The following is a 24,964-nucleotide window of genomic DNA, read 5'->3' as shown; positions in this document are numbered from 1 at the left end:
TGTCCGGATCCCTGGAATCGATGGTGCCAGCAGGGTCACATGCACAGTGAGGGGCCCGGGGCACCATGCCAGGATGTTGGCAGAGGCTGCCGATGGTTTCAGGGTAGCTAAAGTCTTTTAAACTGAGAGGCGTTAGCAGAGGGAAAACAGAGTGCAGCGCACATGTCTGGATAAAAAGCCAGATCTTTTCTACAAACTAACTGTATACAGCATATACAATATACTTAAAGTCATAGTATACTGTTTGTGCAGTAACACAACAATATAATGGCTTTGTCCCAATTTCATACTTAATACTATTTAGAAACAGGTTTTGAATGTTGTACTGTTGATGCGCACTAATGCCCCACAATGCAATGCACAAAACACATTCACACAAGAGAGACGTCGGATCACAAAAAAACTGCGTACTAATTGAAAAGTGGCATTTTATAGTCACAGTTTGATTGATGACTGCTTGCATCATTTCCCGTCAGTACAAGACAGTGAAGTGCATTTGTTTGTTGTATTCTACAAGAAATGAATGTACACAGCAAAAACATTATATTATGACAATTACTACACAGTATGTACTGTATACAATGAGTGTGTAGCATGGAATTAGGGGAAAACTAATGCACTATTTTGTAGAACCAGAAAATAATGCAATATGTGTGCTAATGGACACCAAACTTTGAAATGCCAGTGTCAATGAACTTCACACTGAGAAACTAAATGTTTTTAAGATTAAGCTTTAATGCTTCCTCGAGCTGTCTCACCAACACTGATGTAATGTTTTGCAGCTGCGAGCAGCTTCTCCACTGTGGGGAGGGAAGTGTCCCTAAATCACTCCCTATTTACTATATAGTGCACTTTATTTAATGTCCACCATTTAAGTGTCTGCATTCTGAGTGTGAAATGCACTGTGTAGAGCCCTTAAACATTTCAAGAATACAACAAAAAAAGTAGGCTCCATGGCATGTGCACTAGTTTCTGCCCACAGTGCAATGATTTGCATTTTTCTGTTGTGGAAAACTACAGCTGTCTGTGATGACACAAAACGATGATGATCCATAAGAGGTCAAAATCTCAGTTTAGTGCTCACTGTAGAGTAAATTACTGAGAGTCTCTTATACATAAGTAAAGTGAATAGTGGTATTTAGTGTGCATTCTGACTTTGTTGTGTAGCAGTAGATGTAAGTATACTTATTTTTTTCCAGTTTCCACTGTGGAAACACTCAAAACCTGCTTATTATTATGTATAAAATTTGGCCACAGGTTTGGTTTAGATGTTCCTCATTGTCTTTTCACCTTGCTTGCCTTTTTCTTCTTCATATTTTAGTTTAGTCATAAACATAAATATATACTATGTATAATTATTTAAAATTATATAATTAAACAAAAATAATAGAATACAGTTGATTTTTGATGTAAAATTCATGTAATATTTTCCTGATTATTAAAGTGAACATTTTATCCCTGAAATGAACAAAAAGAAACTGTGTGTGTGCTGGTGAGATAATGTGTGTTTGTGTGTATATGTGAAGGCGGGGGGGGGGGGGGGGGGGGGGGGGGGGGGGGGTTTGCATTGGGGGTCCAGAATAGTCTTAAATTGCCTACCTCTAAAAGCTCACTGTCGGCATACCCTCTTAGTTAATCAGGTCTTGTGTCCACCTTTATTTCTCAAAGGACATTTCAACCACTCTCATATCCTTCCTTAACCTCTCTTATTTTCCCTCTAAATTTTGATATATTATTATGCCATGCTATTATCCACGCGCTCATCTCCACTCAGGCTGGACCTCTCCTTGTCCTCCTCCTTTACCGAGGCCGGGACCCCCCTTCCTGATTACCATTCCATTAAAGCAGCTTCTCCTTTCAGTGAATGACCATGTCCCCTGTCCCTTGTCCCTCTGCCTTTTATTTAGAGGACTTCTCAGCGTCTCTCTCTCTCTCTCTCTCTCTCTCTCTCTTTTTCTCCTCTCTTCCTTTCCTCTGTTATTGCCCTGACAACGCGTGCCTGAGCTTCTAATTGGCCCCCGTCTACCTCCCCCTTGGGTGGAGGGGCCCGGGGGCAAAGAACAGATCCACACCTCCCACCCTCCTTCCTTGACTTTCTCCCAATGAAATGCCTGGTTCTTAATTACAGTCACCCAACACTGATTGTTATTGACTGAAACTCCCGTGGCTCAGGACGAATGACGGACAGATTAGGTTCATTACGAGCCTGCCCTCCACGAAGGAGAGCGAGAGAAAGAAGAAGAAGAAGAAGAAGAAGAGCTGGCAACAAAGTCACACATGAGCACTATTTACAGACAGCACTGTGTTGCTGGTCGGATTGAGACATGTGTAGCCAGTTTGTTGATTGGGACATGTAAATCTTTCCCACAGCATAAAAGCAAAGAACTTACTTTAAAGAAATGGTCTGGTGATCAAATATCTGACTTCAGCTAATTATTGGGTATCTTAAATAAGCCAGATACTTATGAAAATGCATCTGATCTGCCTGTCATCTAAACCACACTAGACCTAAGTGAGTACATGTGAAAACACCAGTTCTAGTAAATGTTGTCATTTTTGTATCCTGTGTGCTTTAAGAAATATCAGCTGAGCAAAAATACTAATAAAAGGTCACATGCCAAGTGCTTGCTCATGATGGGAACTGTGGAGTTTCCCTCTACAATATTGTAAGGTCTTGACCTTACTCTGTAAAGGGCCTTGAGATAATGTATGTCATGGTTTGGTGCAATATAAATATAACTTAACTGAACTGTGTGGTATAGGTGTTGTCACTGACATATATTTCTGTTACTGCAAAAGTAGAAACTATTGAGTTTGTAAAGACAGCAGCCAGGAAACACTATAACTGTCAATTAAGTCACTATTATTTTATACTTGTGGTTTCCAACTGCAGAAACAGGAAGATAAAGAGGCCAAGTGAATTAACCACCTATGTTTAGCAAATCAGCTACACTCCTTACATTCTGTTGGCAGTAATACACTAGTATGGTTTTTGCCAACTACCAATAAAATTAAAAAGGGGAATGAAGAAGATGGTATGGTAATTCAGAGGAGTTTGGACAGAAAACGTTTTAAATCTATTTGCCTTAATGTTGCCACGGCCTAACTAACCTGCTGTCTGACTTCATGTCTATAGACGCAAATGCTGCAGATAAAATTCCAGATTCAGCATCTCATTTTGTGGCATATTATCTCTGTCCAAGTGATTACTCTGGAAGAGCTCCCGCACATGGCAGAGTCGATGCCAGACGTACGATTCACACGCAAACGCATCAAAAAAAGATCACAACCCAGAGCAGATTTACATTCTGGGCCTAATGCCTGCTGTAGACACTCGTAATCACTACACTGTATTAGTCCCATAAGAGCAGAGGGTTGGCTACCAGCTCTGAGCAACACGTGGGACACATGACAATGGATTCCTCGTCAGGTCAATACGCTTTCTTGGCAATCACGACTATCATGGTAAACTTAATAAGAAAGTATTTAGAATTGCCATGATAAATTGCCCTTTTGTATTGTGATAAAAGTGACAGTACACCAGGGTTAAATGTGTAAGAATTCAGAACATTCAACCATCTGCGAAATTACAGAATAAACAGTGTTCTCAGGTTTAACTGAGCATGTACAGGCAGTGGAGAGGAGCTCAGGAGAGCCACTGAAAAATGAAAGAGAAAGTGGGAAATACCTTGTATCGTCCTTTTGAAAAAGGCTTTGCAGGCCTCACAGGAGGCCACCCCGTAGTGGTACCCTGAGGCAATGTCGCCACACACCAGGCACAGCCTCTTGGGAATGGCATTGAGCATGTACTCGCACTTGATCGGCGAGTCGTCTGCCATGCTGCCGGAGCACTCCTCGTAGCGGCGTAGGCAGGCACTGCCGCCTCCCAGCATTCCCGGGTTGAACATGGGTGGGGAGTCCAGGGCGTGTGAGCGTCCGCTGGTGCCGTTAATGTAGCCGCCACTGGCGTCAGAGTTGCCGCTGGGACTGTGGTGACTCCCGGTGTCGACTAGTGAGGAGGAAGGACTGGAAGGCTCGGTTTTGACGTAAGAACCACAGCTGGAGGATAGATGTCGGTCCTCAGAGGGCATTCTGGTTAGCAACCTGGATAAACACACACAGGGCCAGAGCTGCAGTCAGTTTTGGTATTAAATTCACTGTAAATACAGTACAGCGCAGGGAGCAGCTGAACTACAGTAAAATTTAAAAAGTGATACTTATTGTTAAAATAAAATAAAAATAAAAACAAATCAAAATTATCAAATGAATTTGGTAAAGACTCCATGAAAACAAAGAAATTCCCTAATTATCTCAGCGCACCATAGATCATTTCATCTTTCAACAAAAAAAACTGGAGAGACAGGACTTTGGAAAGGCTGCCTCTTTGGAACCTTACAGGAAAGTCAGTATAAATCAGAAAACTGCAGTATCAATGAAAACATCCCCACTAACAAGTCCGACAAGATGTAGTGAATGTTGCTTTCTTCCATCATCGCCTGATTATACCGAGAGAGATCCGTCAGCTGTGATGGAGGGCGCCGGTTCATTTGAGTTTGATAGATTATGTTACAGACACAACCATTAATGTGTTGGAATGCCAAGTGATATACTACAGTAGCTTATTTCTCTCAGGCAAAATGGTAACTAATGACCATGTCAACGAATGCCCCATACATCTTGGAAACAATGCCCACAATGGGTCGGCTGCCAGAAGTAAGTGAATGAATGAAACTTCAGAAGGCTGTTAATGGACAGAGAGAGATAGTTACACTCAGCATATGGAGGATCATGGGTAATACATGACCCAATCAATAGTCCTGGTTAGTTTGCCAATGGACGGTGCCAAGTTACAATGGACCCAAGTGAAAGCTTGGAGAGGCTGAAGAGATTTTCAGATCGAGGTTCATAATCCCAAATTTCATTTTAAGCTTGGGAAAAGAGTCAAAGTAAGATATTACTAATGTAATTCCTTACACATCATGTCTATTTTATTTCTTCAAGAGGGATCCCATCTCTGTTGGTCTTCCTGAGATTTCTTCCTTTTTTCCTCTTATTAAAAGACTATTTAGTAGTTTTTACTTTTCTGAATCAATGGCCTAAGGCTAAAGGGTTTCTGTACACCACCAGTACAGACTGTAGAGCCTTTTCAGGCACATTTTTGATTTTGGGCAAAAAAAAAAAGAAAAAGATAAATAAAATTGACTTGAACTGACTTGATTCCATCATCTGCAAAAACTGTTTTCGTTACAAAAAAACAATGACCAAAGGTTGTTACCAAAGGTTACCAGGGTTTCTGGAGGGCTTTTTGTATTGCTGCAGGTTTTTGCTGAAAAATTCTCAGAAAGGGAACTTTTTTTTGTGGCAGATTTTATTTGTAGAGATAAAAGAGTATACAAAGCTCTTTATTTGCCATGTTTTGTATGTTGTTGTACTTGCAGTGGCTTCAATAATATCCTCTCAAACAAAGCATGAAATGAGGCTTGGGTCCGTGTTAGAACTGCTGGCTCTGTCTGTCACAGTTGGTGCTGATCTTACACAACTTCAGCCCTACATCCTAGTAAATATTGTGTGAAAGCTGTGGAAAGAATGTCTGAAACTAACAGGAAGCTAATGCTGGCCAGATTCCTCTGAACTTTTTCTCTTTCGCTGCCGGGGGCTGCCCCTGTTTTTCAAATTCGGTGTTGTGGTTAGAAACGTATTTTCCCTCGGTTGCCTCTTTGCATGAGTGTTTATATAAAGCCATGAAGTCATCAGGCCCTGACAACATGAAACCTCTCTTTTAACTGCTAACGGGTAGCGGGTGGAGGGAGGGAGGGAGTGAGAGAGAGGAAGGGAGGGAGGGAGGAGGAGATAGCCTCTACCCCTGGGCCCAGATCAGATCTATTGATCCTCTGCTTCCTTCCTGTTCCAGATGAGGCATGAAAAAATAAACCCTCCTCTTACGGGTCCCAGACATTCCTTATGCATTTTTAATCAGTCAGGACTGTTAACATAGTGCGAGATAGAGCGATACAACATAATGTTAGTCTTCGTTCTGAGGCTGCTGCGGTTTATAAAAGATTCACAGGACTCATGTTAAATCTTGTTAGCAATCAGCATGCACCTATAGTCAACTGGAAGGTATATTTTCTCCCATCTGAGGGAACTGGAGAGAGCGGCGTGGTAACAGTTAATACATCATTGCAGCCAGATAGGGGGGGATTCCCTATGGAATAGTACATTGTGGCATATGTAAAAAGTAGTTCATTCCACACTTAGCACACAGTAACGCTGGGGAGATGTTTTTTTGTTAGGTTTAATGGAAATTTCTAATGGGTCCTTTCAAATCTGTCGAAATGAAATAATGGCACGAACCACCAATTCGCGTGGACAGAAATAGCTTCATAGTTTCATAATTTGGTTTCCCCCTCTTATTATAAAGAGACACAGAGTTTTCTAAGCGAAGCCTGACTCTCCTCAACCCGCCGCGCTCCCTTGGCAACACATCACACACACACTCTCAAACACACACACACAAACGCATTGCACCTAATATCTAATGGGGTGGTGTTTGCTCCGCCGCGCAGAAAAATGGTACAAACCGAGCAGACGAGCAAGACTCATCAGACAGACGTGAAGGTCACCTGCCTTCTCTGTTCTGCCGTTCTTAGAGGCCCCAGACACTCCCACAATGGATGGCTCGGAGCAGCAGACACACAGGTTTCAGTGCGTCCACCTCACTGAAAGAAAGAGAGCGTCTAGACACGACTCCATGTAAAAACTCGAGAGCTGTCCAGAATGTTTAATACGACTGAGACGCTGCCTGAAATGCCAGATCAGTGACCACCTCCTTTTTTTTTTTTTTTTTTTTTTTTAATATTTTGGAGCCAAAGTGTGATGGGTGTGAAAATGTCCCACCAGAACAGCTTAAAATCGCAAATGTTTGTGTGTGTCTAAGTGTGTGCGTGTGTGTTTTGGCATGCCTCCTAATGCTGGCAGTGTTGCAGATCCCCTGCTTCCCTACATAAATCCTGAATCCATCCACCTCTTTTCTAAACCATGAAATATGTTTTCAAGCCTTCCGAATTTCAGCACAATAAATTTTTACAGTAGTCACAACCCCAAAAAAAAAGAAAAGAAAAATCTAAAATGCATATTCAAAGCAGTTCTCCACAATGACCTCATGCTATGCTTTTCTTGACGAGTCAAAGAATCTGGCTCTCCATATTTTACTATGCATTTTCCCACTGAGGGGAAATATTATTGTTAAGCTTGGGGTTAAACTTGTAGCGGGGGAACGCGGCGTAAATCACGGCGCTGAACACACAGTCGAACATGGAAGCGCAGAAGGACAGAGGCAAGGAGCCATGCATGAAATTAGTTCATTAATCTTTCTATGATAGGCCGTCCTTGTTTGGGGCAAACTCTATCAGCTTTAAACTGAGTGCCCCTTCCTGCCTGACACATAGATTGTGCTGTTAGTCCGCAGCCGGGGTGTCTGGGAAATGAATGGTCATGCGAGCGGGAAAATGGAGTAGCGTGTGTCGCCCAAGTGTTAAGCAGTAACAACAACATGTCGCGTTGGCACAAATGAAGGTCATCAAAAATTGTGAGCGTTCTAAAATTTAAATGCATGATTCATATGCGGCTGTGAATAATGTAGTCAGTTTTTAGGGAAGAGACATTAGTCACTATACATTTATGAAGCACAATGAGGTAATATCTTGATTCTACAATAGAAAAAAAGGCATAATTATTCAAATTTGAAAGCTGTGTCCACATCTTTGACTGTCAAGTTTCATACCTGAATCACAGCCTGTCAGTCATAAACTGTTTCATGTCAAATTCTGTATTTCTGAACCGTTGTGTCCATAAAACACCTTCAGTCCTCCCTCTGTTAATCAGTCAGTCTGACTGACAGAGTAGTTTACCTCAGTCAGACTCATTTACTTGTTTACCCAGTTATTTTGGACGTAATTGCTCTTTAAAAAATATGTTTCTAGTCTAATTTAGATTTTGCTGTGTTCTTCTGTGACTCTTTGTGATTGTACCTTTTACATGGGAGGTTTACGCTTTATGTATTTTATTGTTCAACTGTGTGTGCATTCAATTTATCACTTGGCTGCAAAGGGAATATTCTTTATAAGGGAAAAAGATAAGGCAAGCACCTAATGATTATTTTCGCAATCGATTGATCTACAGATTATTTTTTTGATTAATCAATTAATCATTTGCTCAAGAAAATGGCAGAATATGGTGAAAAATGTCCATCACATGTTCCCAGAGACCCACGTGATGTGTGTCTGACCAACAAATATTTAGTTTACTATCATGATTAAACTGATTACGTGATTGACCAATTGTTAAAATAGTTGCAGATTAATTTTCTACTGACTGACTGATTAACTGATTAATTATTTCAGCTCTAATAAAGTTCATGTCTTGTGCTTTAATCGTGAAGGTTTTCTTTTGTCAGTTTTCTGTGGTAGTTACTCTAATCACATGCTCCTCTACCTGAGCAGGTTGCATTCGTTGAAGAAGGCCATGAGATGCCGTTGAAAGCTCTTAGAATATATTAGGTAAGTGGACCTCATAGACACAGATTTATGTCCTAAAGGTGGAAAATGAAAATCAACGTTCTTTGTAAATTTTGTTTTGATAAAAAAAAATCACGTTCACACTAAATCTTTACTTTGAAAGTTACCACTCCTGAGTAAGTAAGACCCAGAACAACGTTTATACTGCATACATATACTCTGCTTCTGCTTCTCTCTCTCTCTCTCACACACACACACACACACACACACACACACACACACACACACACACACACACACACACACACACACACACGCGTACACACACACGTACACACACACACGTACACACATACTCGTACACAGAACTTCCAGCATATGGCCTCTTCAATGTCACTGCCACGAGGAGAGATTGCATAGATTTCCCACATGGATGATGTCTCCTTACCTGGACTACAACCCCCATCTACATACACGTCCACCAACCTCCAGGAAACTGCTCTCCCTGCAAAGTCAAACACACCCCTAACTGCCTTTTAAAAAGAGACAGAAGAAGGAGGTTATGGGGGAGAAAGAATAAACGAGCAGAGACTTAAGCCGTCATTGGGAATCAGAGGGGGACTCATGAGGGACAGTTACGATATTGATTTCATAAATAAACAGAGATGGCCATCGATCCTAATGTTATTTTGCATTTCAATTACTGCCCAGAAACATAACCTTCAAACGTCTGCTCCTCCACAGTAATAACATCCACTGATAATCACAAGCGAGTCTTGTCCGGCGTTAATTGGCTTTTCTCTCTCTCCCTTTTTTTTTTTTTCTTTTTCCAAATGTGTAAATGACACAACTTTGCATTTGCCTAATGGTATTAGGGCATGGGCGGAATTTCAAGTGAGACTCAAGCTGATACAGTAAGCACTCTGGTCAATTGACACAATGCAAATTAACACGGTGAAGAGGAATTAAGTTCACAATGTGAGACCTCGTGAAGCTACGATGAGGCCCATTAAATTAAACATGCCGTCCATGATTAGACGCACTGCTTCTTCTTCTTCTTCCTCTTCTTCTTCTGTGTGTGTGTGTTAATTTCATTTGATCAATAAAACACACTCATTCTAAGAAGTCCTCTCTGCTGCTTGTATTCAGCCTGAGCCCATGAGAGCCACATTCAAGTTTGGATTGAATAGCTGCAGCAAAAAAAACGTCCATCTACATCCTGATGAATTCAGAGTCCTTGACAGGTTGCCTAAAGGATATATCTATATCAAGAGGGGGTCATGACATGTAATGAAGTTAGTCCTCCTCTCGTGCCGTCACACAGCAGCACTCTACCACAGAGCTGGGGCTGCACCCTCATATGCAGCAGCCATCGCCATTAATAAACCCAACAGTCTGAACACTTGGAAAACACTGTCATGACAAAATGCAACACTGAGCCTCAGTGTTTTGGATTGTTTTTATCTCTGGTAATTTTTCCTCAAACTCACAGCTGGCGGTGAAAGAAAAGTTGGAGGGAAGCAGCGTTTTTCCCCACTACTGTGAACACAACACAGCACAGCGCAGCACCCATAGGTTCAGTTCACAGCCGATTTCACCGGTCCCATCAGCCAACTATAAAACTTAAAGATGCCACAGATCACTCCGCGGTGAGATGTTTTAAAACCAAACCGTGACCACGCCACTCAAAGTGCAGGGACAGATGGAAGCAGCAAACTTTGTCCACTCAGAAAGAAGAAACCTGCCCTCACAAGTAACAAAACATTTTCACTAATGTTACCAACACCTAAACATCAAAAATTCAATTGACTATTTCTGACATGCTCAAAAATTCTTTAGAGGGACACACAGATGTAGCGTTAAGATCCAAATTTGTCAGTAACGTATCAAATGTCGTCTCAGAAATGTCTGTTTCAAAATACTCTCTGTGGCAGGCGCACTTTGAAATAATAATATTTCAACGTGTTCTTTACGTATCAGATCTTTTTTTTTCAATTGCTGTTTCCAGTGAAAAAAGTCAACACATGTCAGTAAGATCAGTGAGTAGTTGCTGTACATTTATAAAACCCGAATCCACACATCAACTGACCCACAGCAACAAGCAACGCCAGGAAATGTTTTACGCTCACTGTAAAGAAATATAATATTCTGCTTTGATTTGATTAAGAATTATTTTTCTGATGATGCATATTTATTGTTGTTGTGGTATAATTGTTATAAGTTAATATCGACTAAGTTTTCAGAAAAAGCTTTTACAAGATCAGTGATTGGTTCGTGGAGTTTATCTGTTTATTTTGTAAGACGAATGGAAAAGTTTCTCCTATAGGCTCTAAGCACAGTGTGACCATCTGCATAACTAGTGTAATAAACGCAGATGCAACGGATGATAAGATGATGTGTTTCCCTTAACAGACACAGTCAGGTGTTTCCATGATATGGCACCGCTAAAATTAGATCCCAGGTCAGTGTGTGATTCCTGTGGTCTCATCTGTATGTGTGCGCACATGTGTGTGTATATGTGTCTATGAGTGTGCCTTTTTGTGTGTGTGTGTGTGTGTTTGTGTGTGTGTGCGCATACATTTGTCTGCCTGTGCTTATGCATTCCTGTTTGTTTGCTTGTGAAGGGCACGTATGGGACCAGCAGGTGGAACGAGAGAAAAATGGATCTGATTTATTGGAGCAAATTCAACATAGACAACATTTAAACTCTGAGTTTAAATGATGCAGTTGTTAAAACTGCCATGTCTAACCATGCTGAAACCACAGCTGATCACAGACACATACTTAGTCTGACCGTTTAAAATTTCCTTGTCAAACATTTGGGGGAGAATTGTGTATTTTACATAATAAAAATTCTATTATGCGTCTAAGGAAAGGAGTGTCTACCATGAATAAACGGAGTGGAGAGTACCTGAGGAGGCAGATTTTAATACTAGATTACGCACTTTTAATGGCCTCTGGTCCAGTTTTTGTCATTCAATCCACAATTACAGCTGCAGGTTATGTTGATTTTGGTCATACAATTCAGATTTTCAATTCAGAACACCAAAACGGTCCTGTTATAGTTATATTTTCTAAAAAGTAAATCTTAAATTCCAAACACTAAAACAGTTATCATATTACAGTATCAATTTATATGTAAAATTAGATTTTTTAATTCTTTTTTTCCTTTTTCAACAGAGGAAAAACACTGTGGTGTAAAACTGAGTCATTTAATGTTATGCTTGAAAAAGGTCAAAAGAGGACAAACTATATATCTGTATCTATATATCTAAATCTAAAGCTATATGTGTGTGTTTGTGTGCAGATATACATTTATATCAATACATTATTTCTGGCAATAATGCCTGATGAGTTAACATCAGGCATGCCTCTTCAGCAGAGACATGGCGTGAGAGTTGGACACTACACTCGTCAGACCTCTCACCTCGGGCCAGTAGGTTGGTTGTCGGGCCAAAAGTCCTAAAGGGGTTAATAGCATTTCCTGAAGCCAACTCCAAACTAAGTACAGCTTTATGTGACACTAAAAGCACAGATTTACAGTATGCAAGTACATAAACAACTACATCCGTTTCCAGGTGGTAAAGTGTATGACAGTATGATCAACAATATTGAGAGGTAAAGACAATTTTTGGAATAATTCAGTGTGTATCATATATTGTAGTCTGCTCTCCTCAAATGAAATATAATCAACTCACTGAGAACACATTTAGAAAATTCAGTACTAATCCCTGGGTTATAAACACAAATGCAACATTTGCATTTGTGGGTTTTTGTGGTTAATACCAGTATGTTAGTGTGTTACATTTACACATGTATGTGTACATGCGTGTACATATGTAGCCAGGAACTGCCTCACCCCAAACACACACGCATATTTTTCTCTGCTTTCATAAATGCAGGGTATATATGCAGATGTACACGAACATACAGGATCTCACCCACACATGTACACACCAAGACCAGGTCCAGGGTCACAATAGGTTAACTGCATCGTATTGTTGCTTTGCTTTTTTAAATTTTTATTATTATTATTTTTATTATTTTTAAGAATCTAAATTCAGCTTAAAATACAGTTATATGAATATATAGCTTAAAATAAAGTTATTATTTTCTATTACATTACTAAAATATAACAACTTAAGACCACAGTTTTAGTTGGAGACGTGCATTAAATGCAGTTTTACAGATTCTGGAAACTGATGATTATGCGAAAAAGCAGAGCTCAGGGTTGTGGGTTTTTTTTTGTTTTTTTTTTTCCAGCTGCACCGCAACCTGCACAGGAATTGCAATATTGAATGTCAGGGCCTTAAAAGACAATACATGAAACTGATATATTTAAACACATTAAAAAGAAATGAAACCCAGGTCTGTTACTTTCATGTGAGATATCAAAACAATGGACAAATTCTCTAAACACTTGTGGTTAAACACTGCACTTCTGGAACAATTTCAATCTATTCGCTGAGAAATGTGTGTAATTAATTTGATTGTAGTAATTAAATCAAATCTATTTGCATCCTTACTTTATGTGAACGGCACACTTTAGACCGGAACAGTTTGAAATGTTAATGTCAAACTTACACTCCATTTGTTGCTTCAGTTTAATTTTGTATGCCAGAAATCTAAAATACCACCATGTAGATAAATGTAAAATAAATAAGATGCACATGTTAATGAGAATTCTGCAAAGTGTCCTTAAAACACTTCAATAATTGCTGCAAATCACTTACTTAAAGTGCAAATCATTTCTCTTGCTAAACAAATACGGTTATTACTGTTGTTACTGAAGTTATTTCACTTCGAGTTTTTTTTTCTGCATGAATGTATCTGCAGCGGCTGCTCAGACTCAATTGATATTGACTTATTTAACACTACAGAAGATGTTTTTTTTTCTTTTTTTCATTTGTAGAGAGTCTTACATTTTCTTCACTGTAGTCCTGTAAAAAAGTGCTAAGCAGGTTAAACCTTTCCAATCCCATCTACAGCTTAACATTAAGAGGATCCCAGTGAAGGGTCTCCCCCATCCAGTCATATTTGCTTAAAACAAGAGCGTCTTTCCAGGCATGCAAGGAGCGTTACAGTGAAACACTCAAGACCAGTTCTCCAGCCGTTTCTTTGACTTTGCATTTCCTGTAAACCAAGCGGCTCGACCCCTGCACTTACGAGCTAAATGCACGATGACAATATGTGTATGCAAAGTGTGCTCCACTTTAATCTTATTTAAAAAGAGAATTAACTGCATTTTCTTTTGTAGATTATCCACTAGGTCCCTTTCATTATAATTTCTGCATGATTCGAGCATGAGCAGCAAAAATGGTAAGCAACATAAAAGTGATCAAAGCTTTAACTAAACACAGGCAGACAATTATCTTTCTCATCAGATATACTTATATCTGTCTCTCAAGAACACACACACACTGGACAACAGCATGGTCAAAGCTTACTTTCTCTGGGACACTGCCGGACATCGGCTGCTGCCAGAGGATAGTCGTCTGGATATCGTCAGCATTAATCTGCCTCTGGCTCTTCCCTGTGGTTGAGGTTAAACCCTGAATCCTGATGCAGAGCAAGACAGCTGTAGGGCAACCATGCGACCTGGACTCCCTGTGGACTACGCTACTGCAGCCTCACTGACACTACTGAGCTCTGCTGTCCCGTACATGGGGAGGTGGAGCTGAGATAAAGCGAGGAACCCCCTGTCTTTTGAAATAGTTTACTTTATGCGCAACATTTTTTTTCCCCCCACAAATGAATTAAACAGATTTTCCTCATGATTTGTTCTTTCCTTTTTTGGTAAAAAAACAAAAAAAAAAAACAAAAAACAAAAAAAAAAAAAAAAAAAAAAAAAAAAAACAGAGGTCAATAAATGAAGTAAATGAAATTCTGTCACCTAAAATGGAAACAAAAGTAGAAATGAGAAATTCCTGTGAGACGGGAAAAAGATGCGGAAAGTGATGCACCTACTGGTTGTGGTAGCAGAGAGGGTCGGGGATGCACAGTTCGGAAACATCCATCAGTCCACGTTAAGCATTCCAGGTGTTGCAATAAAAAAACAGATAAACAAACAGCTTGGGAAAAGCTGAAGGAGGAGATCAGTTCCTAAGTCTCCACATATCTTGATGAAATGTTGGTCAGGTGTTCCTGGGTGTTGTCTCCCCTCCCTCTCCTGTTCTTCTCACACACACACACACACACACACAGACAAGAGAAAAAGAAAAAAAAAAAACCTTCTGCCTCGGCCCGACAAACTCCAGTCTGCACAGGTGCTGCACACTCAGGCTCAAGAGTGCGTATGGAGAGAGAGACAGGAAGCGTGGGTTTACTGATGATAGAGAAAGAGGAAGAGAGGAAAAAAGATCCTGAGGTAGAGATGAAAAGATAAAACAGGAAGCAAGTGCACAGAAGAGGACAGAGAACAAAAATCGGGGAAGCGGTGGACAGAGAAAGAGAGAATAAACGATTAGAGATGGATGGAGAGCAGCGGTGGTGAGAGCGCACTCAGGCTGAGTAAGTCAGTGAGGGGATTGAGTCTCCATTGAAGACATGGGGGGCTCTTTAAGAGCAGGAGGGAGTGGCTTGGTGCATATGGAGTAGCAGCTGTTGGTTGGTCTCAGGAAGGCTGTCCTGAGAGCGGCCAATGGGGATGAGAGATTACTGTGGTGGGACGGGCTGATGGACGACCAGTCAGTGTCCAGTCATTCACAAGGGAGTAATGCAAAACACAGAGGCACAGGCAGACCCTACTAAAACACACTCAGATAGACAGAAAGAAAGAAAGAAAGATAGATAGATAATTAGAGAGATAGATAGATAAATGGATGAGGAGTGTCTTTGGAGTCACAGTGGGTGTTTACAGCTGTAGAACTAAAGCGGAGTGGTCAGTAGTGCCTGACAAGCGAGAGAAGCAGCGGCACGTTCACTGAGGATGATTTAAACAGGTCTGTTTACTGTGCTTTAGAGGGCTCAGTGCCAGCTTACGGAGCTAAACTGTTCCCTTTACTCTTTTATCCTCTCCACCATGGAGCTGGCTTTCCACAGCCTGCCCTCCTTTAAACTAACGGCAGCTGCTTCCCACAGCATTTCACCAATCACTCACAGAGTGTGGAGAGGGGATCCACGAATCCCTCAAAAGGCAGGACGTAAGAAACCGAGAGCGATAATGACCTCGACAAGAATGTTAATAACGATGACGATGACAGAGAAGTTTGAGTGCACCTTTACCACGTCTGTGTAATGTGGCAGCCGTCAGAAGAGAAGCATGCCCCCCCCCCCCCCCCCCCAACCCCGCCCACCCCCTTCACCGCCATCCCACCCCATCCCCACCCTCCAACCCACTTCATCAACCCACATTTTCCTGATCGATACAAAACCCATCACACGCTCTTATTGATCACAGCGTTGCTGTGTCGCCAGAAGCCTCGGGACAGACTCTGTTTCCCAACCGTCTTTTAAATAAAAAGGAATTATAAATTTGAACGTTTTCTTTTCATGTCAGTCTGTATCAGAGTCACGGGAGCACAGGCTGATTGCTTTAATAAAGGAGCTGTGCGTTCTCAATTAAATTTTTGATCAATATTTTGACATTTAATGTACTTTCCTGCGACGGAAAACCAGGATTTTCCTGCTGATCTGATTAAGACATCCAGACATAATCAATAGAGGAGATATGTTTATGTTTTTAATGAGGCAGACAGAAAAAGAGGGAGACTAATGTTTAGATGACTTGTATGATTTCACATTAGGGCTGAACACTGGAGCAGAAGTTAATTAAATAAAAAAAACAAATGTGGAACTGTTGTCTTTGCTGTCTTTTTTTTTTTAGTTTTAAAGGTTTAGATTAGTGAAAATATCTCAGCTGTACAAAGTTTCCTGAAGGTAAAGCTGCTGATTTGTTTAATTAAGCAAAAAACTGAATCAGAATTGACATTTTTATCTCTCACTGTGTGTGTGTAATTTTTTTTAGTTTATTCATTTAAAAAATCCACCGCATTTAATCTCCCTGCTCAACTGTTGTTGTTGTGTTGGCAGTTTCCTGAGGTGGGCCATATTGTACGTCCAAGCCTCATCTGTGTCTCCCTCCCTCTCAGTCAGCCAACTTACCCAGCGAGAGGACACTGGGCTTCATGGCATCTGACAGGAAATCTATTGAGCGCACAGTCTGTAATCCCACTATCACGCTACTGCCAAACGAAGAAACAGTAATCCAATCATTAAGTCTGTATTTAACTAAAACAGATTTTCAGCTCTACGACCAGGAGTGCATCTCTTTAAGCAGATCACAGCCAGTCTGGGATCCAACCACTGTGCATTTTGATAATATTTTTCATAACAGTTTTGCTCTCATTGGCTTTTTTTTTTTTTTAATTATTATTATTCTCAGTGATGTATTCCCCATCTCCAGTGTCAATTTAGTTAATTTAACAGAGAACAGCTGAATATAAAAGGGACTTGAGCTTGTTTTTGGAGTGGAAATTTAGGCTTTTACAGTACAAACAACCGAATGTGTGCGCACTCACGAACAAAAACTCACAAAACCTGAGCTGTAACTGAGCGAAACATTTCCTAAAGCAGAAGATAAACACTGAGATTTAACTGTCTGTGCAAATCAGCAGCTTGTTTCTGAAAAGTGAAAAAGAAACAATCTGTCAATACATAGTAATTACATATTGTGTTGGGTTGAGGGACACAGTCTCCCTGTCACACTGGGTGTATGTAATTAAATTCCTGATTCATGAGCAAACTGCTCTTTTATGTCTGACCTTCTGACCTCAGCACAGGCACGGTGTATCGTGTGCGGCCCGGTGGCTCAGCAGGAAGCTCACTGTGTACTCCCTCCTAACTGTACGCTGTGGATTCAACGTGTGACAACTGCTGCATGTCAACTTTTAACAACAACAAATAAATAAATATATAAATAAAAAAACAAAAAAAGACAAAAAAACAAAACAAAAACAAAAAAAAAACACTGAGCCAGAATATGCTTTAACTCAACTGTTTCTGCAGCAATATCATCATTTTTTTAATGAACAAAAACACAAAACAAACAAAAAAAAAGCAAATTACCAGAAAACAGAATAATATCAGGAAACTATTAAAGCAGCCTCCTCACTCAGAAGTGTCGGAATTATTAAGAAGACATTTAGTTTGCTAAGGAACTGATGGTTATAAAGTTTTATTTGACCCATATTTCACATCAGCCAAACACTACTCTAGCTGTCACATGACCTTTAGCTGCTTTTATCAAAGTGCTGATAGCTAAACAAAAAATAAGCAAAATGGAAAACATACAAAAGTCATTTTCTTTAGAAGATTTAGTCAGTGTTGGTTATAGAATTAAATTTAGGTTTTACTTTGAGAGAGAAATAAAAAAATTATAACAACAAACTGTTTGTTCCATTTTTTTTGTCCTCAGCTCAGTAGAAGAATTAGAGAGGAGAAAAAACAGCTGGAGATTCCTATTTATCATATCTCTTATCCTGTAAAGGGCTATGAACCACAATATGACAATGAAATATTCTTTCATTATATTATAATCACGTTAATAATAACGTAACTAAAAATATATTTATACCAAGGAAACTTGTAACATGCACAAATGCACATGCACAACTCCATCTCTGAACTGAATAATGTCGTATAGACTAAACTGAAGGAAGAACATATTCAGTGTCTTGTTATGTTTCTGTGTTGCACCTCTCTGGAAGTCATTTCATTATAGAGCAGCTACAGAAATGTAACGTTATGAAGGTGACAAAAATACGTGAGACTCTCAGAGGTTAAGGTGACAGATTATTATTGACATTTTACTTGTGCTATTAATCTGCTGCGTTGTGTTTAGATGCATTTATTTATTTATTTTAGTTTTAAAAGGCTATTGCTTATGTTACGGTCTTGTTCATGTTATGATGTGAAGATTGTAGATTCCCAAATCAAATCAAATCAAAATCTATATTTTGGATATACTACTTATATTCTCCGCTTCTTCAACATGTAAAAGCAAAAACATTGTACACAGAAAATGCAAACCTGATCAAAATACTGCTGAGAGTAAATGTCTCAGATGGAAGAGTAAAAGCTTGAACTTCACCTCATCAACAAAAATGTGTCTTTATCAAACTACTTACATGCAGTTAAACTAAGCAGAGCCTGAATCCCACAGATCCATCATTTGCACATTTTCCTCTCGCTGCCACACACTTGTTTGGCTCATCTGCTGGAGGAGTGTGGAGAGGGATAATTACTATAGCCACAGGGCTGCATTAATCAGCTGGGTGCATTTGTTGGGTTTTATTATGTTCCACTCTCCTCTCTCGGCCACGCTGACTGAGCCACCAGGACTAGACGGGGCTGGTGGAGGGCCGCGGTCGCCCCGCTGCCCGTTCACGCTGGGTTAATAAATGCTATTAGCCTCTATCTCTTGCCTCTTAATTTCTCATTTAACTGAGGACAGTTAAAACAAAACTACATGAGCGGTGGTGTTAATCAGGGACTCGTAGCAGGACTCAGATATCTTGATTGAGAGAGCTGGACTCACACAATGAGGGAAGGAAACGTATGCTGGGATCTGTAGCATTGTGAGTGGACTTGTTGTTGCTGTGACGACGCTTCCTCATGTGTGGTCAATTCACACTTGATCTTTTATTATAGTGGTGCTATCATGTGATATCAGTGACAGCAGTGAGCAACAGGTCAAGTATGTCCAAAAATCCTACATGAAATTATGCCCGCATGCTTATTTTTCAGCTCCCATGTGAGAACATTTTTGGAATATTTGAGAATATCTGAAATATTTCACGTTTCTCATAATTTTAAAGAAAAATCCAGTTTTCTTAAAAGCCTAAATTATCATCTTGCACTGCCGCTGTCCTGTATCATTCTAACCGAACAGTTTATCATTAAAATGTTTTCAATCACGACAAGACACTTTGGTTAAAGGCAATCGCCAAATGGCATACATTATCTTGAGGACATTTTTCTAACCTGGGTTATGCTCCAGTGAAAACCATGATTGTGATTCCGGCAACAGCCAATGGTCTCCACTGTGTTTAATCACATCAAATATAAACAAAATCAATTGTACCCCCATGCTCTAATTTTAAATAGCTCCTTGACACCGCTCGAATCCTCAAGCGACTCGTCTACGTCACCTGCATAACACAAGAGGTCTGGATGGAGTCACCTCTAAAGTGAAGCCAGGTTGTGTCATTGCCATCCACAAAACAGGATCAATACATTCATCTCAAGTTCATTTCAATAAGGCAGCTTGGAAAAAAAAAAAGAAACAGCCCTCGTGGTGTCAGCTTTTTAAAGCTTTATGCTGCGTCTAGACCCTGTAGATAAAACAGCAAGCGCCAAGTGGGTAACTTTACACGGTTGCTTTGAGCGTTTGCTGGTCTGACAGACTGATTAAACAAAACATAATGAGGTATTTTATCGTAATGAATAATATATTTTGATTTTTTTAATATTACAGAACAACGTGCAGCATATTTTTGACAAAGCAAAATGAATTAGTAACAGCTAGCTGGTGTGAAAGCGTGAAAAGACACGCAAAGAAAACGTAGTGAGGAATCTGCATGCACACTTTATATGTGTTGATATGGTGATCTATATAAGAGCTGTGATAGACGTCACATCAGTGAGCCTCACCAAAAATGTCTAAAAAAGAAAAAAATAAATAAATAAATAAAATAGCATGTTCATTGAATTCACATCACGGAGCTGCAGGTTGAGCTCATACCGACTTCAACGTCTGAGAACACCCACAGGGCACTAGTAACTCTTCAATTACCAGCTTCACTCTGAGGAACAGTTAACCAAAGTACAAAACTTTCTGTTTCAAATGACTTAGAGTGTGTTTGATAAGGAAATTATCCTCTTAGCTTGTCCCATTCCCATGATAAAAGAGGCTGTTACTGTATAAATTATCACCATGGGCAAGAGCACTGATACTTAAAGAGTCAGTGGTGTATCCTGTGAAACAATAGTGATCTTAGCAAGATTTTAGCTGCTGAGAAATCACCTGATTATTTTTAATGCATAATTTAAATAGCTACTGACCACACACACACACACACCCAGCTGGAAACATCAAGTTCGGTCTAGCCTTATATGAACAGTGGGGGAAGAAAAAAAATATCCAGTGGATTTTAAACTGCAGCAGTTGCAGCCTGTTTACACAGTGCTGATAAATATAATACTAAAAACAAACATTTATGTAAAGCAGCCTCCGTTGGCAGTAAATCTCATTTTGAAGAGAGGCTTGGTATTCCAGACTTGGCTCCCCTAAGATCCAGGGATGACTTTCATTTAGTCTCACCTCTCCATCCAACTGGGGTCACCCCTGTTGGTATAGCAAGCACAGCAGTCACATTGCTCCACCATGCGCGCAGATTGCTTACTAGAACCGCCTGGAACCTTTCATATTTCCCAGTCAGCATTTTTACAGGATAATTTTGGCAGCCTTTAAGGATATCGCTGCCTTAATAGAGGATAAAAATAAACGGGTGGTGGAAGGTCTATATCAGGCCGGTATAATCTTGTATTCTACACTGTGTGGAGCTAAACGTCTGGCTTTCGCTCCATTCAATGAGATTAAACTTCTCCCCAGTTGATACCAAAAGACCATTTGTCCTATTTTTGAAACTAGAAAGAGAGTTTTGAGCCAAGTATATCTAAAAAGGCCAGTTAAATTGATTAAAATACTATGGTGTAAATGGCATTATAGCGCAGCTTCTAAGAATGTCTTTGCTCTATATCCCATTGAGCGATTCTGGTCAGCACATTTCTATAGATGGTTTGTCAGATTCAGTTTGTATATGTACATGTGTGCATGCCATGATGTGTACTGCATGTGTTCATCTGGATATGTGCATACATAGACAAGCACTTGTGTGTGTGTGTGCTGTATGTGCATACTGGTAGGGGTCTGTGTAGTTTTAGCAGTGACTGACTTCTGCATAAGAAAGCTTGTCAAAATGTCTCAAAGAAGGAAACAGCTTAATTCAATCAGCGCTACCGCTTTCAAGACCACAAGGGAGCCAGCTAATGGTGTTAGAAACTTGAAAAGTTGGAAAAATAAGCTTGAGGAAGTTCTCACTACCTGGGAAAGAAGTCTGTTCCTTGAGGCTTTCCTATACTGTATGATAGTAAAAGCACCACTCTTCTGGGCCTTGTTGCTTCTCTGTGAGCTCAAATGCTGGATTTTAGTTTGTGCTCCTCCCATGAGGGGCAAAGCTTTGCAGAAGTTAGAGGAGGGTTATATGAAGTTCAGTGGAAGTGTTTTTCTTTTTTTTTTTTTTTGGAGTACTCAGCCAACTTTTTAATAAAAGACAAGAATGTGGATCGAGATGTTCTGCAGAAGCATGTTTGGAAGTGAGTGGATGGGGAGTTGGAGAATATACAGGTTTAGTTAAATGTGAATAAAGTAACCCCTCTTCTAAATAGGCATCCTGTGGGCATTCCCTTTCAGAATTACGAGAAAGAGACAAATGTTATGCCAAAATCTGGAGAAAACATGACAGTCTGTGTCTCCGGCTGCGCGGTGCAGTGAAAAACTGTGGGTCTATAAGGCACGCACCTCGTTTATTTTATGCACCCTTCCCCCTTCTCCGACATTCACCCACATTAATTCCATGATTGTGTCTTCCTCTCATTTTCTCCCTCGTTATGCATTTAATGTTTCCAATTTGCCGTCATCACAGAAAAACGCCACAAGACGCTATAAATTCTTTTCTAATTCCAAATAATTAGGATTACACGGACCAGTGGTTTTCAATCAGTGAGATCATCTCAATGATAGATGGTAGGATAACTGGTCATTGCCGAGACATAAATATTGTGTCGTTCAATTAATCTGGTCTAATGAGGTGTCAAAGCTGCCACTCATCCATCAAATACAATTAGGAATAAACACATATGCATGGAGATGGGTAATTAATAATTAGCAAAGCAAAGAAAACAGTATTGGTTTCAGCAGCCACATTCACAGAGCAATTTACCACAGCTCTTTCTTCATTCGATTTTTCAAGCGAGTGAGACAATGCCCCATCAAAGGAATTTGAATCAATTTTTACCCATTTTCATGTCTGATGTTTTCTACGCTCTGTGATTCTTCCAAGACGTGTGTCAGTTTAGAAAACCGTTATGAAACTTAAAGAGGCAGCGCTACATCATGTCACCTTCAATGACACTTCGGTCTTTATTAAAAAAAAAAAAAAAAAAAAGAAAGAAAAAAAAATCTAATCCAGGTGCCTTTCACCCAAATGCACTACAACCAGACCTGGAATTACAAGCACACTTTTTGTAAGAGTGCTCCTAAAAAACTTAATGATGGATAGAGCTCTTTTCTGGACCAAAAAAAGAGGAAAACATTTATTCTAGAACTTGGGAATTAGGGACTGTCATCAACAGTTTGTCTTCATCTCTCTCTAAAGCCCACAAGGCTCATTGTCCTAAAAAAGACATTTCATACAGAGTGTTCATTGTCTTCCATTTTCAGAAGGCAGTCAAGCATCCTGACAGAAGTCAAGTGTAGTGCTGGGATGAGACCTCCGATATGAAAATAATAATTTATTCTGCCATAGCAAGTTCAATACATAATGTTCCAGCTGTCAAAAGCTTTCATCAGAATCTGTCACACAAAGGTAGAAATATCTGTGACCCAGTCGTGTCAGCTCTCAGCCAAAGGTCCTGCTTATTAAACCCCTCTGCGGCACTGAAGTTGACACCTGTCAAACAGGAGCAGTGGGGTAGTTTCCCTTTGACACGACACAATTACAAGGCTTCACCTACAGACTTTTGGTTGTGTTTGTTGAAACTAAAGAGGAGCATGACACTTATGGCATTTCACAAGATAAGAGGTTGAGCAATGGCAGTTTTTACTGAGCAGTAAATGTGTCAAGATACAGATTTAAAGTTACGCTTAATTTTCAGATTAGAAAATAGCGTTTATTCGAAAATTAGTGGAAGTCAAATTTCTCCTCTGGGTACCTCTTGTGGTAACCCTGTGTTCTAGAAATTTTGGATTTACAGTACAATAAGAAGAATAATAATTTTCAGCAGCAAAAATGTTTTGAGAGAAACATAACATCACCTGCATTTTGGTTTCAATTTACATTTTACAAAAATTATTTTCAGGAATATAACTGACAAGTCGCAAAATGTTTACATAAAATGAATTTGATACTAAGTGTGTTTCCATTCACCTGTTTTTATTCACCTATTCAATTTGCACCAAAAAAACTAGCTTAAAATTTGAAAAATATGATTGAAAAGGTTTTATTCTTTGCTCAAATGGAAAGGTTGATAAAACAATAAGCACTGCTGCACCACTGAAGAGACTACAAATGTGTGCACTGATGACAGTAAACTGCTTCAAATTAATACCTAAAAACAAACAGAGATGCTACATTTCCATCAAGTTTTGTAGATTTTTTTTTTATCCTGGCGTTTCACTTGTGACCTGTGTTCTGTTAATTAAACCATCTATTTGCACTGTTTTCTACTGCAGTTGTTTAATGGCACCTGCTGAAGCATTAGCACAACCAGCTGTTTATATCAACATTAATTAAATTGCTGATTTTCTGAAAAATTTACTTAAATTTGGTTTTGTTTTCTTACAACATCTACTCTTACAATACAATATCCAGTTATGGCTCTGTTTAGACACTCACAGCAATTGGCTAAGGTTATATGGGAAGATTGTGATCTTGGTTAAAGGTTGGAAAAGTCTAAGATGTGTTTACTGTATTAACATTTAAAGAGTATATTAACAGTAGAATGAAAAGCAGTGTTTTACTGCCCTCTTTGGTTGAAAGTCTGTTCCACATAATGACCACACACAAGCACACCCCTCAGTGGTGCCATGGGGTCCTGGAGTACACCCGTGTATCACTGCAGACGTCTAGAAGGCCAAAGTATTGAAAAGCAGCCAGCAGAATTATGGAATTAAGACTATTACTGAACAATATTTAATTGTTAATGTGTCTTTTTAATATTTCACTTGCTGCTGCACCGACGTGTTTACAAAATGTCATTTTTTTTCACCATTAAAATTATGAACAATGTTTTCACATTGTAAAAAACATGACTAATGACATTTTTATTCCACTGGTACAGTATCTGTACTCTATACCACTCTGTAATGTACAGCCTCTCAGTGTACAGTACAGAGTCTCTATATTGTGCAGCCTCTCTTGGTCCAATGCCCATTCCTCAAAAAGTTTGAGTGCAGTACGGGCCCTGCAGTCTCCCAGCTGGTGATGCTGGAGAAGTCAGAAGTGTCTTCCTGATGTAAGAGTCTACATAACAGCCCAGAGACACCGAGACACCCCGACGGTTCAGTTCAGCAGTTGCAGCAGCAAAGAGGCAATTACCCAGAGGCATCGGGGCGAAAGACAGGAGGAAAATCAATACATAATTTCAGCATTTCAGAGGGTGTTTCC

General features: G+C 39.8%; 1 protein-coding gene across 2 annotated transcripts in view; it reads right to left on the bottom strand.

Annotated features, from left to right (window-relative positions):
- LOC121200019 (steroid hormone receptor ERR2-like) overlaps positions 1 to 14,900 on the bottom strand; it is a 38,861-nt gene extending 23,961 nt beyond the window's left edge. The window contains exons 1-2 of one of the 2 annotated variants that reach the window (XM_041065050.1): positions 14,484 to 14,900; positions 3,689 to 4,104 (exon numbers count right to left, since the gene is read on the bottom strand). In XM_041065050.1, coding sequence (XP_040920984.1) covers positions 3,689 to 4,104; positions 14,484 to 14,533 — 466 coding nt within the window. In that variant the 5' untranslated portion in view covers positions 14,534 to 14,900. Of the gene's footprint in view, positions 1 to 3,688; positions 4,105 to 13,963; positions 14,090 to 14,483 lie in introns of those variants that run through there. The other variant, XM_041065049.1, reaches the window with a different exon arrangement.
- Positions 14,901 to 24,964: the final 10,064 nt, after the last annotated feature.

This window comes from Toxotes jaculatrix, chromosome 19 (genome assembly GCF_017976425.1).
Source record: "Toxotes jaculatrix isolate fToxJac2 chromosome 19, fToxJac2.pri, whole genome shotgun sequence".
In the NCBI taxonomy this organism is placed as follows: Eukaryota; Metazoa; Chordata; class Actinopteri; family Toxotidae; genus Toxotes; species Toxotes jaculatrix.
The sequence above is the reverse complement of the archived record's forward strand: the minus strand, read 5'-3'. Positions and strand labels throughout refer to the sequence as shown.